General features: G+C 35.6%; 1 protein-coding gene across 6 annotated transcripts in view; it reads left to right on the top strand.

The window, feature by feature from the left end:
• CEP290 (centrosomal protein 290) overlaps window positions 1-15,512 on the top strand; it is a 90,765-nt gene that overhangs the window by 66,527 nt on the left and 8,726 nt on the right. For 4 of the 6 annotated variants that reach the window (XR_007153873.1, XM_047866136.1, XM_047866137.1 and 1 more), the window contains 9 exons: window positions 1,074-1,219; window positions 1,584-1,739; window positions 4,452-4,575; window positions 5,025-5,648; window positions 8,796-8,930; window positions 10,305-10,391; window positions 12,058-12,222; window positions 13,235-13,357; window positions 14,813-14,985. Coding sequence is in view for 5 of the 6 variants with exons in the window: in XM_047866136.1 (XP_047722092.1) it covers window positions 1,074-1,219; window positions 1,584-1,739; window positions 4,452-4,575; window positions 5,025-5,648; window positions 8,796-8,930; window positions 10,305-10,391; window positions 12,058-12,222; window positions 13,235-13,357; window positions 14,813-14,985 (1,733 nt within the window). In the remaining variant the exon portion in view is untranslated. The remainder of the gene's footprint in view (window positions 1-1,073; window positions 1,220-1,583; window positions 1,740-4,451; window positions 4,576-5,024; window positions 5,649-8,795; window positions 8,931-10,304; window positions 10,392-12,057; window positions 12,223-13,234; window positions 13,358-14,812; window positions 14,986-15,512) is intronic. The other 2 variants (XM_047866139.1, XM_047866138.1) reach the window with 1 other exon arrangement.

Here is a 15,512-nt window from a genome sequence, read left to right as displayed (position 1 = left end):
GTGTAATTTCAAAAATATCATTATAGGGGCTCCTGGGTGGCTCAGTCGGGTAAAGCGTCTGACTTCGGCTCAGGTCATGATCTCACGGTTCGTGAGTTCAAGCCCTGTGTCGGGCTCTGTGCTGACAGCTCGGAGCTTGGAGCTGCTTTAGAGTCTGTGTACCCCTCTCTCTCTGCCCCACCCCTGCTTGTGCTCTGTCTCTCTCTGTCTTTCAAAAATGAATAAACACACACAAAAAAATTTTTTAAATATTATTAAAAATGCCCTAATTGAAATATAAAGGAGAAACAAAATAATTCACAAAAATAATATGTTTCTACATCTGTCATGTTTCAACATGAAGATGATCTGGCATACTACACTAGAAAACATAATGAAATAGACTTATAGCATTAAGGTGAATTCAGAGCTACAAGTGCAAACTGATGGAAATGTATTCAGTGGCATTACTAATGCCATTAACTATTTCTCTTCCGTGCTCAGCACTTACAGCAGCTAACATACTACAAAATATGTTTTTTCTTGCTTTTTTTCTGTATTTTGCTCCCCTTCCCTGATCTACCCAACCAACATAAATTAGACTATAATGCTTTTTCTCTGATTTTTCTCTGATCAGAGAGTGCTTCTACACTTAATGCCGAGAGGGGTATGGCAGATGATTAGCAGTATATAGCCATCTGTTGGATAAGATTTGAAGAGGCTGTGATGCTAGGAGATTGCTATTTTGGTCAAAATTGGGTTGGTCATTTGTACATACATATTTTTGTTAGAAGCTTATGTTGGTCATGATCATCTTTATTAGAATCTTTACTTAAAGACTTTTAAGTCTGTTGACATTAGTCCAAACTGTTCCCTAGAATTTTACCCGTCAATAATAGAATACAGAACCTTTAAACTGAAGGGCATTTTTGTTAGTAGCTTGGCATCTCTAAAGATTCTAGACATTATATAGCAAAATGAATGTATTCACATATTCCCTAGGAAGTATTGGTTTACCATTGTTCCAGTAAATTGTAATTAATAAATCTTGAAATTAAAATATTGGTAATTTTCTCCCTTGTTATTGTTTACAGAGTGCCAAAGAAGAATTAATTAGGTGGGAAGAAGGTAAAAAATGGCAAACCAAAATAGAAGGAATTAGAAACAAGTTAAAAGAGAAAGAGGGGGAAGTGTATATTCTAACAAAGCAGTTGAATACTTTGAAGGATCTTTTTGCCAAGTGAGTTTAAATTTAACCCTAGTTAATTATTTGTGAAGTCTTTAATTGATCTGGAAGTTACATAGTTTTATTGTATTTGATAGTACATATTTGATGTTATATTTGAGAAATTTCATAGTTTTAATTATGATTTATTATCTGTGATTCACTTTATTTTCTTTAAAATGTGTTTAAAATTATTTTAACATTTTGTAAATGGAGTTTCCTACAATTTTGAAATGTTAGCTCATAGCAAATACAGCAAGATCTAGTTTGGGGGTTTTTTTTATGATGTTGTTTAATTAGTAGTAAGCTTCAGTTTAATAAATTGAACAAGTAAAACAGTGAATTTTATATTTTCATCATGCTATATTGAATCCCACAGGGCTGACAAAGAGAAACTTACTTTGCAGAGGAAACTAAAAACAACTGGCATTACTGTTGATCAGGTTATGGGAGTGCGAGCTTTGGAGTCAGAAAAAGAGTTGGAAGAATTGAAAAAGAGAAATCTTGACTTAGAAAATGACATATCATATATGAGGTAAGCTGTTATGTGAAAATGTGGGACCTATTACAATGAAGAAATACTGGCTGACCCATAAAAACTGATGTAATGAATGTGTATTATTTTATTTAGGCTTGGGTTCTGTTCTCTTTTCCCGTGGGAATTAAGATAGGTTCTTTGTATGCCACATAATTTGGATTGTATTCTTGAACTTCTGAATATCATGTTGTGAAACTTTGGATCTTGGTTAAATTCTATGGAAAATGTAGTATTTTTGTTTTCACAGGCAGGCAGTCTTGGATAGGTTCAGGCCCCGAGTTCCCACCTGCTTTCTATGGGCTGTGGTTCTAATATCAGTTTTGTTTTCAAAGCCTTTATAGTCTCTTTGGATCCGTCCTGCCTGTGCACCTCCCTGTTGGAAGTCTGGTATACGGGCTGCCTTCCATCCATTAGTTCAGTTCTGTGAGTCTTTGCTACTGTAAGATCAGATTCATGCACACACAGCTCAACGTTGAGGCCAGAAGTTCATGAACGACATTATAGGATCCTTGAGTTCCTCCCTTTCTGCCATGTCCCTGACACTCTCTGTTTCCCCAGGGCTCCCCCTTTTTGTATTTCAGATGAAATCTGGGGCTCTGGTTACCCTGTTCTACTGTTTACTTTAGCAATTTTGTGTATGTCTGGAGCCAAGCAATAGGAGGGCAGAAAGGGGAATGGGGAGGGAGGGGGCTACTTCCTGTCTACCCCTTTAGTAATCACAACTCTACCAATTTCCTAAATATTTTGACTCCTGTGGGTTCCCATGCAGCCTATGCCACCAGTAGCATGGGATTGCTTGAGGGTTGGAGTACGAGAGAACGGAGAGAACAAAAAAATATTGGGGGATGGGATTTTTTTCTTGGAGAGTATCGTAAGTGCCCTCTCTCCTTGCTGGAGCTAGAACTCTAAGGCTTCCCTGGAGCTTTCTCCCTCAGTGCTAACACTCACCTCCTGGAGCTTTCTCCCTCAGTGCTAACACTCACCTTCAGGTTTCAAGCAGTGTTGTGTTCAGCCCAAGACACACTAGAAGCAATGGAAAGGTAAATTGTTGCCGTTTGCTGTGCCTTCAGATTCTGGTATAGTGTCCCACTCTGTAAAATATTTACTTTTCAGAGTTCTCAAATAGCTGTTCCATGCATTTGGGAAAGACAAGATTGGGTGTGTTTACTCCACTCTACCTAGAACCAGACCCCCTCCCTGCCCCCAGTGTCATTTCTTTAGCAAAGCTTTTGAAATTGGTTTCATCATCTCTTTCCAAGCTATGTCTTCTGATAAAATCATGTCTTAACACCCAAAACTGTAATTTTCTGCTTTACTCATTTCTTCTTAGATGAACTTAGATTAGTTTTACAAAATTTGTTGCTTCTCCTTCTAAGTACTTACAAGCAGCCCAGAATCATATTAATGATTATTTTCTAAGTGTGGTATCTGCCTGTTATATTTGGACATGGGGATACTTACTGTTCTTAATTTTTTTTTTAATATGAAATTTGTCACATTGGTTTCCATGTTCTTAAATTTATCATGTTTTTCCTCTCCATTGATCTTCAAAAATTACCATTAGTGTTTCTTTATTAATGCCTGTGATCATGTCTGTATTAATGTAATATGAACTTCTTTAAAGAAGTACCCATGTGTTTCTAGCCTACATTCGATTCCCTTTTTTTCTAAGTCATTGTTTCTTAAATCCTTCAGAATTTTCCTTGATGGAGAAGAAAAAAGTGATTAAGAATTCTTTCTTGCAACATCTATTTTGTAGTTACTGTCTGATCCCAGTAGTGGCTCCTTCTCTTCTTTGTTTTTCTTGATCTAAACATGTGTTCAAAACAATGTTAAACCCTTTTTTTCTCCTTTGCAGTTTTCACAGGATCAAATATTTTCGTTTTGAAACCTAGTACTTTAAGAGGTTTAATTTGTTTTTTCTAATAATGTGAACCTGTATGGGCTGAAATAATTGGAGAAGATTTGATAGAAGAGATTGAAATGGCCTTCTGTCTCAGTTCAACTGTGAATTTCTAAATTTTATGAATCAAATCTAGATATTAAAGGGAGGAAGGACATTCCAAGAAAGCAGAACCCTAGCAGAGACATGGTGGCAGGGGTGAAACTTTCATGTTGGGTAAGGGCAGATTTTTTTGCCTTACTAAAGGTGGACTCCTGGACAATTAGGTTGAATAGGTATAGTGGGGCCAGATTATGAAGGGCCTTAGGCAACACATGTGAGACTTGGAGTAACAGATTGTTATCTGGCACCACTAAGAGCCTTTTTTATATTGTTGAGCTTTTTGAGAAGTATGTCATGAAATTATTATATAGTGTTTTAAAAATAGTATTTTGATTCATCTTACACAATTCCATATAAATAGATGCATGTTCTTTAAAGATGTTAATGTATTTCTATAAATCTAAATACACTTGTTAACTCATAATTCAAAAGAGTTCTACAGTGAATCCTCTGTAATATATATATAATTAGACTATATAATTAGACTATATATATATAATATATATGTAATATATATATAATTAGACTATTTATAATCTAAATAGTCATGTCCTAATTTTTATAAAATTAACAAGTTTTATAGAAATTAAAATAAATACAATGTTAAGAAATACATTATATATTTTCTTTTCTGTATTTTAATACAATAAAGCTGTGGAAAGTTGGCGTTTGAATAGTAAAGAGTCTCTTGTTTTTTATCATAGGACCCGTCAAGCTCTTCCTCGAGATTCTGTCATAGAAGATTTACATTTACAAAATAGATACCTCCAAGAAAAACTACATGTTTTAGAAAAACAGTTTTCAAAGGATGCATATTCTAGACCTTCAGTAAGTGTACATCTTTTTATTTTTCTGTTTTTAATAAAAGTGATATAAACTTTTACCTTTATCTGGCCCAAAACCTTAAGCTTCTTCTTATTAATATTAATGTACTAAATCCAACTTTTATTTTTGCCAGGTACTGATGTATATTAACTTCTTTAATCCTTCTTACATAAGTAGACCTAAGATTCTTAGACTTTGCATAAAACTGTATTCCAGGGATTTTAAAGAAGTTATTATTTTGAGTTTTGCTGTGGCAAGAACATACAATTAAGTAAATTAGAAAAATACAGCATTGTTTCCATTCAAACGTGTGATATATTTCTAGTTTTCCTTTATAAAAAAATCATTAATGTAGAATTGTTTGTTGTATATTACCTTAAAGCAGTAGTGTGTATATTTTTGTTATTTTTTTCTTCTTTTCATGTTTCTTCTCTTTCTTCTGCTTCAAGCAGAATCTGTTATGTGACACAACTACGCTTTCTACCCTTGCTACCAGTGTTAATAAATATAGGCATAATATTTATCACAAAAAGAGCACTTTCCACAAGAACAAAAAAAAACCCATAATGGTGTTCAGAATTAAAAATGGGAAGGGAATAGATGCCAGTAACAACTTACATCATCAGGTACCTAAAAGTATTCTACGGCATTACAGTAATGAAGAAAGACACACAACAGAAGATATTGTAGATTCTGCGGAGTTAAATAAATCTGAGGCAAGACCAAAAAATAAATCAAGTCCGTTTAGGTCAACTAATGGTACCATGGCAGATGTTAAGTCCAATTTTGAAAATGAACCAGATCCTGAAATTGAGAAAATTAATCAAGACTATCATGAAAATAATAAACAGGAACATGAAAACAAGGAAGAGAATGAGCTAGGCAAGAATGTGAATGGAAAGGGACACACAGCTGAAGATGTGAGTCATGACCACCACATGGATCCAGAAGGATCTGCCGGAGAAGACCGTGATTGTGCCACAGTTGCTGCTGCACTGACTGAGAGTGCTGAGGAGGAAGCACAGGCAAATTCTGAAACCGATGTACCAGTCCAGCGAAGAAATGAAGTGTCCCAGGTTTGAGTCCATGGCAGTCCTGTGTTTGTTTCTTATAGCAAGTGGTATACAGTATGTGGTGCAAATGGAAATCAATTGTGTGGGATTTGTAAAAAAATATTAACTATTCATGAAGTGTGTATTAAGCTCTAATTGATGAGTTCCTATAAAAATTAATGGTTATGCATTTCTTATTGCTTTTAGTACTCACTGTTTTACCACTGGTACTAACTTAAAAAGTGTTAGGTAACAGGATAACAAAAACCAGGCTCTTTAGAGGTTTGCATTTTGCCTTACAAATTTCTAACTCAAGGTGCTCTGAAATCTCATCACAAACTTTTATTACAGTGAATAATATCAGTAAAAATGTGTTAGGATACTGTGTGACATTATTTGGTCATCTTTTTGCCACATATTTTATAACATACTTTTTTATAATGAATAAAGAGAGTTTGCATGTGTTGCTGTCTATGTTGTATTAGGCTCGATGCTGAGGTATAATTTTCACATATTTGCAGAGTATTGTTTCTGTTTTACACGGGAAGCTTGGAGCATGAGTATTATCTCTAGTGATGCAGAACCAGGATCTAAACACAGGTCTAACTTCACAGTTGATGATCTCTCCATGTACACACTACTTTTGGTCAGTTTACAATGCAGTACAGACTAAGACATGTTTGTCTCCACTTGAAATCAAATAGAATATATCTTTTTTTTTTCCCCTTATCCTTTCCACCTAGATATGCCAGTCACCTAAGTCCTAAACACATCAATAAAAACATTGAAATCTTAAGAGAAAATAGGGGGGGGGGGTTGCCTGGGTGGCTCAGTTGGTTAAGCATCCGACTCTTGATTTCTGCTTAGGTCATGATCTCATGTTTCATGGGATCGAGCCCTGCATCAGGCTCCACACTGTTAGTTTGGGATTCTCTCTCTCCCTCTCTCTCTCTGCCCCTCCCCCACTCTCTCAAAACAAATAAACATTTAAAAAAATAAAAATAAAGGTTAAGAAAACATGGATGAAAGTGACTTAATTCTTATTTCATATCTTTATCCAAGTTCATAATGCTTCTCTTTTTTCCCTTGATAATAAGTAACTGTAAAATTGAGGCTCCCACTGTGTGTTTCTTAACTCCCATCCACTAAGAATTTGGTTTCTAGCACTGTATTCCTTTCAACAGGATTCCTCTTCCATAAAAGAATTGGAAATCTCATAAAATTCATTATGCAAGAATTTTACTTATATTACTTTTACACAATACAGAGTTTCATTGGAATTTGTTTTCCAGAAATTGGACGATTTCAACTAATACTTTTTGTTTTTTGAGAATTGTGGGGAAAAAACGATCTGTATGTACTTACATAATTGCATCCATGTTTTAGGAGAATGTGTTAAAAAAAAATCCTCATGTGAGATCATCAGATAGAATTACTTTCTTCTGCGGTTGATAATTAGCAAATATTATGTCTGTCAATCAGTGGTACCCGTAAGTGTTTATCACTTGTTAAATCGCTACCACAGACAGAAGAGATGAAGTGAGGGTGACAGAAGAGCTCAGGGACAGGGCATTCATTACAGATTTCCATGTCTGAAGAGGCCTTAAAAATTACCCCATCTTGTGCCTTCATTTGTCAGATGCAGAAACTGAGGACCTTGCAGGTGGCATGCTTTGCCTAGTGTTAGCTTAATAATAGCAGAATCAGAATGGATACTTGGGTTATTTGACAGAGAATGAGCATAAGCACGGACATATTCCTGTGGTACAGACATTAACAAATATGTCTGTCTTTTGCACACAAAGAGATGCACACACATTCCTTTGAACAAAGACAAGTCAGGTTGGACACAGGCAGTGTTTCTGCCAGGGTTCTGCGCCCTCACGTCAGAATCAAATAGCCTAGAGTTTCTTTACTTTCCTATATTCTATGTTTTAATGTCTTTAATTTTTTTGCTTTTATTACCCAAGGGTAAATATATCGGAATATGAAGTATTTAACCTACTGCTAATTTAAAAGCTATTATAGAGCCATGGATATATTTGTACAACATTGCATTTTTTAAACTATAATGTCTTTGGAGTTATTGCCTTGATAGCCCATCAAACCACAGAGAGAGAATGGGATGGGGGAGGAAAAACTAAAGCTATGCTGAGTACTTGCACAAAATGTTTCATATGATGCTCATAACAATCATAGGAGGTGGGTGGTTTTCTACCCCCTTTATAGAAAAAAAGAAATCAAGCACATATTTCTCTTTCAAATGACCTGTAGTTTAGAATGAGAATAATGAACATAAATAATAGCCCAAGGTAGATTCGTGCCAAGAGAAATGCAATTTAGTGTTACTGGATTTCAGAGGAGGAAGTTATTACTTTTGCACTTAAGGAATGAAGAAGAGCTTTCTGAAAGAGGAAAGAATTAAGGCACTTCTTTTTGGAGGCTCGTGTGTTAGTTTGCTAGGGCTATTGAAACAAAGCACCACAGATTTGGTGACCTGACATTTATTCTCACAGTTCTGGAAGCCATTAGTCCAAAATCAAGGTATTGGCAGGGTTGATGACTCCTTTAACCTGTGAGGGAAGAATCTGTTCCAGGCCATTCTCCTTGGCTTGTAGATGGCCAGTTGTGCCCTCTTTACATTATCTTCTTTCTATGCATATCTCTGTATCAAAATTTCCCTTTTTCATAAGAACACTACTCATACCGGGTTAGGGCCAACCCTAATGACCCTAACTTGAGTACCTCTGGAAAAGCCCTATATCCAAACAAGGTCACATTCTGAGGTACTGGGATTAGGACTTCAACGTATGAATTTTGGGGTGGGGTAGGATTTAGGGCATAATATAAACCATAACAAATAATAGTCATATTTTACTTTTGGACAGGAAAAATTAGCACAAATTAGTCTTAGAAGAGCATACATGTAGACATTATATGTGTGGATGTTTTTAAGACATACTTCACTGTGCTGTCTATATTAAACTGTATTACCTTTTCTCCTGCAATTTTTATATTCTGACTTCTTTAGGGTCATTTTTTTTTTAGAGTTCTCTAATTTTTCATATTTTTTGAGGGAAAGTGTACCATTTTAGGTTTTCTTATCCAATATGTCCTATATAACTTTTATTACTAACATTTAAAAATATTCCTAACTTTATTTTCCTGAAGACTTCAGGAATAGAGTCAGATGAACACTGTCAAAGAGAACAAGAGCTTCAGAGGGAAAACTTAAAGCTGTCATCTGAAAATATTGAACTAAAATTTCAGCTTGAACAAGCAAATAAAGATTTGCCAAGATTAAAGGTAAATTTAATGTTCTTTAGTTAAGAAATCTAATACCTGAAAACCTTTTCTCCCTCTTTGTATTAGTTTATGAAAATGCCAGAAACTCATATTCATAAAATATTATGGTAGTGGTATATTTTCTATATTTGTTCATGTAACAATTATTTATTGAAAGCCTACTTTGTTGTCAGGTACTCTTCTAGGTGCTGGGAAACAGCAATCAAAATATTTCTTGCACACATAGAATTTATATTCTAGTGGGAAAGGTTGATAATAAGTAATATGCATTATGTCAGCTGATGTTAATTTGATGTTAAGTGGTAAGGAGAAAAGCATGGTTGGTGTGAAAGGTGTGTGTGGTGGGGGGAGGGTTGGTTGGGAATGTATGGAATTGCTATTTAAAATAGGGTAATTAAGAAGGCTTTCTTAATAAAATATTTTATCAGAGAGCTAGGACGGGAGGTTAGGAAGTGGGTCATACAAATACTGGAAAGAGAGTTCCAGACAACAGAAATAGCAAGTTCAAAGTCCTGAGGCCAAGTGGATGGTTGGTATATTTCAAAAACAATTATCACTCTTAATTAGGATATTTCTTTAAAAAATTAAGTCTTTAAGCTTAAAAAATTAGGATAATTATCTCTTTTAGGAATTTTGTTTTGATGTTTATAAGAAGTTTATCTTTGGTTTTCCAAATCTCATCCTATTTATGGGAATCTCTTTTTCTTTTTGCTGTCTAATTGTTTCAGTTCTGTTTTCTAACCTGGAATATTAGCAGTCTGTTAATTCCACTGGTAATGATATAATTAAGTTATGTCCTTCTTCTAGAACACTTATTTTTACATTATTAGAACCCATACTATTAGATCAGCTGTTGCTCTCTACCATCTGGATAAGGATCTATATATGTCATTTATGGGGTGGTTAAAATCAGAGTTCTAAAACTGGAAGGGTGCCTGGGTGGCTCAGTCAGTTAAGTGTCCTACTCTTGATTTTGGCTCAGGTCATGATCTCACAGTTTGTGAGTTTGAGCCCCGCGTGGGTTCTGCACTGACCACAGGAGCCTGCTTGGGATTCTTTCTCTCCCTCTCTCTCTGTCTCTCCTCCACTTGCATGCACATGCACATACACTCTCTCTCAAAATAAATAAACATTTACAAAAAAACTACATTTATATAAAGGCAGTAATGTGGAAAATATTTCTTGAAATTTACATATAAAATATTCTTGTATCACTGCACTTCAACATATGTCTTAGTTCAAAGTCCTTATTGCTGTAGAGACCTTGTTCAATTAGGCTATATAGTTGAAGAAATTGATAGTTCAAATGAATTGTTTTCCTTTTCAGTGGCTATAGCTATGTTAAACTGTTATGTGTTTGCTTTAATCTTTCAGAATCAAGTAAGAGATTTGAAGGAAATGTGTGAATTTCTTAAGAAAGAAAAAGCAGAAGTTGAGCGGAAACTTGGCCATGTTAGAGGGGTGAGTGTGTGAGAATATGACATATATTTGTGTTGATTTCAGCAGTGATAAGCTGGAAATGAAAAACAAAAAAAGTTTGGATACATCAAAACAGTAGTGATATACCTTTACTTACCTGTAGTCTTGGTTTTTATTCTGCAGATCTACAATGTAAAACATCATTAAGCTTTTCTTTGTGTTTCAAATTAATGTATTTTAACATTAACAAGCTGTAACATGTCACATATAACAAGCATTTTATTTCAACTGGACACCACATCATCTTTTTTCATTGCATTTCCCTTCACACCTTGAAAACCTTTAACTTCTAGGAATCTTCCTTCTGTTCATTAAGGTAACTACTCACTGCTCCTTGGTCCAATTCTAACATTTTGTGACTATTTTTTTTATGATTTCCATGGCAACTTCTTAGTATAATGCTCTGTAAATGTTTCCTAGGTTTTTTTATTCTTAGGTTTTTCTTCTAATGTTATTTTGTATTCATTTTTTACAATGAATAAATGCTGTTTTTGAGGCCCAGGCCAAAGATTTAAACCCCTGTTGTTTTCATGTTAGCAAGGGACACAGATAGAAGCAATCAATTTTAAAACTTATTCAAGTAATAACATTAAATATGTGACAGATTTGGTGAAAATACTGAGTTGTTATTAGAAAAAAGTATTCAGAACAAATATCTAGCTTGATAGGAACATTCATTTCATAAATAAAAACCTGGGGGTACCTGGGTGGCTCAGTTGGTTAAGAATCCGACTTCCACTCAGGCCATGATCTCACAATTTATGAGTTTGAGCCCCCTGTCGGGCTCTGTGCTGACAGCTCAGAGCCTGGAACCTGCTTCAGATTCTGTGTCTCCCTCTCTATCTGCCCCTCCCCTGCTCATGCTCTCTCTCTCTCTCTCTCTCTTTCTCTCTTCCCAAAGGTAAATAAACATTAATAATTTTTTTAAATGGGTTAATTTGATTTTTAATTATGATAGTATGTATTAAAATTATGTATTATAAGGTTATTCATTATATAGTGTGAATACTGACTAAAATGCAAAAAAAATAAGCAGATTATTTTACTCAACTATTTATTTTATTTTAAAGCATAAGCAGTTGAACTTCCTAATTGGTGACCTATCTCTGTTGATAACTCTACACTAGGTTTTTTTAATTGCAGATGTCTCTTGTATTTATACTGGACAGAAACTGAATTTCTTAATCAGTGGCCATTGTTAGAAAATCACCTCTATTCTGCAATTCAAATTTGGAAACTCATGAGCTCTTTAATGACACAACTCTTCTTTTGTGGTTTTTTGTTTTTTTTTTTTCCCATGTAAAAAGAATTCTGGTATACTGGAAAGAACATTAGCTAAATCGAGTATTTAGGTTCTTAGCTTTATTCATTTGGAACAGACATCAAATTTAGAGTACTTAAGCTGTTACTCATTAGCTACCTGACTAGGAATATCAAATTCTCTGAGTCTTGATTTGCTTGTATGTAAAGTAAGAATTATAATTCCTATTGCATAGGGTTATTGTAATGATAAATTGAATACAAGTTTTGGCTTCAAATGTTAGGAATCAGAAATGAATGTAATAATGAGTGTGTTATGTTGTTGGTGTTTGATATCATACTCTTTCAGATATTTGATTGAATAAAAAGTTAATATATTCTTTTGTAGTCTGGTAGAAGTGGAAAGACAATTCCAGAACTAGAAAAAACCATTGGTTTAATGAAAAAAGTAGTTGAAAAAGTCCAAAGGGAAAATGAACAGTTGAAAAAAGCATCAGGAGTACTGACCAGTGAAAAAATGGCTAATATTGAGCTGGAAAATGAAAAGTTGAAGGTAATATATTGTCAAGTTGGCTAAAATACAGTGTATACAGTGTGCTCTTGTTTTGTGGTAGATTCCCATGATTCATCGCTTACACAACACCCAGTGCTTATCCCCACAAGTGCCTTCCTCAGTGCTCATCACCCATTTTCCCCTCTCCCCCTCTTCCCCCTCCCATCAACCATTTGTTCTCTGTATTTAAGAGTCTCTTATGGTTGCCTCCCTCCCTCTCTGTAACTGTTTTTTTACTTCCCTTCCACCATGGTCTTCTGTTAAGTTTCTCAATGTGATAATTTGCATGGAATGTTTTCACCATTATAATTTCCATTTTCTTTTAAATTTTTTAAATGTTTATTCATTCTTGGGGGCGGGGGGGGGGGGGGAGAGCAGGGGAGGGGCTGAGAGGGAGGAAGACACAGAATCCAAAGCAGGCTCCAGGCTCTGAGCTGTCAGCACAGAGCCCGACGCGGGGCTTGAACTCACAGACCCCGAGATCATGACCTGAGCCGAAGTCAGACGCCCAACTGACTGAGCCACTCAGGCACCCCAACATAATTTCCATGTTTTAAGGAAAATTTTTAAATATATTCCTGCTATTTAAAACGGTTTTAAGAGATGCAGTAACTGTTTTACATATACAGAAAAACCTGTCGGAGACAAGGCCAAGAGAAATTAGAGTAGCTCCACTCGGGCATTTTATTATTTCAAGACCAATGGTTCTCACTCTGGCATTCTCACTCACTAGTGTCTATTTTCAAATATGCAGGTACCTAAGCCCCCAAGCCTGACATTGATTAGATTCTTTTGGGGTGGGTCCTACCATAGGTGTTGTGATTTTAAGTCATCAGCTCATTCTAATGTGTAGCCAAGGTTGGGAACCTCTGCTCTAGATGACCAGTATGAAAGGGAAAACTTTAATTCTATCAAAAATAATCTCTAAAACTGTTATGGATTAAGTTTTACGAGTTTATAGGATCGTCTTTTATTTCCTTGTTCCGATAATGTATAATTTATCTTTTACTAGGCTGAATTAGAAAAACTTAAAGTTCATCTTGGACGTCAGTTGAGCATGCACTATGAATCCAAGACCAAAGGCACAGAGAAAATTGTTGCTGAAAATGAAAGACTTCGTAAAGAACTTAAAAAAGTATGACTTTCTTTACTAACTATAATTACTTTTTTATCTTAAGTAATATATCTTTGAAAAAGTGAATGAAAAATTTGATGAGAATGTCTATTCAAAGTAGATATTCAGAGACTTAGGAATTGTATCTTTTTGGCTGCCATCCTTTCACTATGAGGAACATTGAAAATACAAAAATTAAGAAGCAGTATAATGTAGAAGCCACATGTCTGGGAGTCAAATCCTAGCTCTATTACTAACTGGCTGTGGAAACAAGGACAAGCTACCAGCCCCTCTCTAATGCTCAATTTCCTCGTCTGTGAAGTTGGGAATCATAAATATCTCTTTCACAGAGCTGCTGTGGGACTTAAGTGAGTTAATATTTGTGCACATGGCCTAGAACAATGATTGGTATAGAGTAAGGAATATATGAAACGGTTATGTTAAATAGTAAGATCCCTTTCTATTTAAGTCGTAAAATATATTCCTTGCCCCAGACAACTAGGTGTTGTTATTTATATGGATGATTCAGTGAATAAATTGAAATTGAGATTTTTAAACTGGTTACAATAGTATCTGAATATATTGTGAGGCCGTAGTGGTAGTGTGCTTTGCATGGATGTTTACTAGTGGAAATAATTTATGGTACTTACACATAGTTTGTGCTCATAGCTAGGTCTCTCAAATATTGGTCAAAACAAAACCTCTTTTAAGTGTGTTAAGACATTATCCCATTATTCTATAAATACTATGACAAATGTAAAGTAACCAAATGACAAATTTATTGTTTTTATTTTTTTTTATGTTTTTATTTTTGAGAGAGAGAGAGAGAGAGAGAAAGCACGAGTGGGGGAGGAGCCAAGAGCGAGGGAGACACAGAATCTGAAGCAGGTCCAGGCTCTGAGCCATCAGCCCAGAGCCTGATTTGGGGCTCAACTCACAAAACATGAGATCATGACCTGAGCCAAAGTCGATGCTTAACTGACTGAGCCACACAGACACACCAAAAATGACAAACTTAAAGCAACCGCTAGAGTAAAATACTTGCAAATGTATTTTTTTAATGTTTGTTTATTTGTGAGAAAGAGTACAGGTGCATGAGTGCGGGAGGGGCAGAGAGAGAGAGGGAGAGAGAGAATCACAAGCAGGCTTTGCACTGAAAGTGGGGCTCGATCTTAACAAATCGTGAGCTCGTGACCTGAGCCAAAATCAAGAGTTGGACGCTTAAGTGACTGAGCTACCCCACGTGCCCACAAATGTATTTTTCTAACCTGGTTTACATCATCTGTTGTTCTAATTATTATGATCATACTGCTGTTTTAGAGTAAAGGAAACATTGGATTTTTATTAGAATTTTAATCAGCATTTAGAGCTCCAGGTTACTTTTGTTTTCTAATTTGTGGTGGTAATTTTGAATATATTGCATCTATGAGAACAGTATTGTTTTGTCATCATGTACTAATTAGCCTTTAATGATAGGAGACTGAAGCTGCAGAGAAATTGCGGATAGCTAAGAATAATTTAGAGATATTAAATGAGAAGATGACAGTTCAACTAGAAGAGACTGGCAAGAGATTACAGTTGGCAGAAAGTAGAGGTCCACAGCTTGAAGGTGCTGACAGCAAGAGCTGGAAATCAATTGTTGTTACAAGGTAGGAACAAATAATTTATCATCTGCACAAAGTTTAATCAGTTCCAATGCTGCCTTTATTGTTTCAAAAGAATAGGACACCACTCTGATTAATTTAGTTCTTTCCTGATGAACTATTTGGTTGTTTGCTTTAATAGGATACTTTTGGCAGTGCTAGGACAGAAAAAAAAAAGTGTTTTTTTCTTCCTTCAAACATTTAATGAATGTGGGTGGCAGGATATGGACACACTGGGGCTGGGGCTGGGCTGAGGGTGTTGGAGCTGGGTCCTTGGTTCCTAACACAGTACTGAGAGCGCTCAGAATCCACTCCCCCGCTTCCCAGTTCTCTCTTAACTCTGTGAGAAGGCTAGTGCGAGGGGGTAAAAGGAAATAATGTGTGACAGGTAGCAGGGAAAAGGGGTCTCTTTTGTCTGCTTGGACCCCAGCTGAGGTGCTCAACCACCGACTCTATCCAGTAGAGTTCTTGGTTGGTCCTTTATTTCCTTCTACAATCACACGTAGACTCAGAAGGGATTTTGAGTTACTTTG

Source organism: Prionailurus viverrinus, chromosome B4, assembly GCF_022837055.1.
Source record: "Prionailurus viverrinus isolate Anna chromosome B4, UM_Priviv_1.0, whole genome shotgun sequence".
NCBI classification, from domain to species: domain Eukaryota; kingdom Metazoa; phylum Chordata; class Mammalia; order Carnivora; family Felidae; genus Prionailurus; species Prionailurus viverrinus.
Note: the sequence above shows the minus strand (reverse complement) of the source record. Positions and strands in the feature narration are given on the sequence as shown.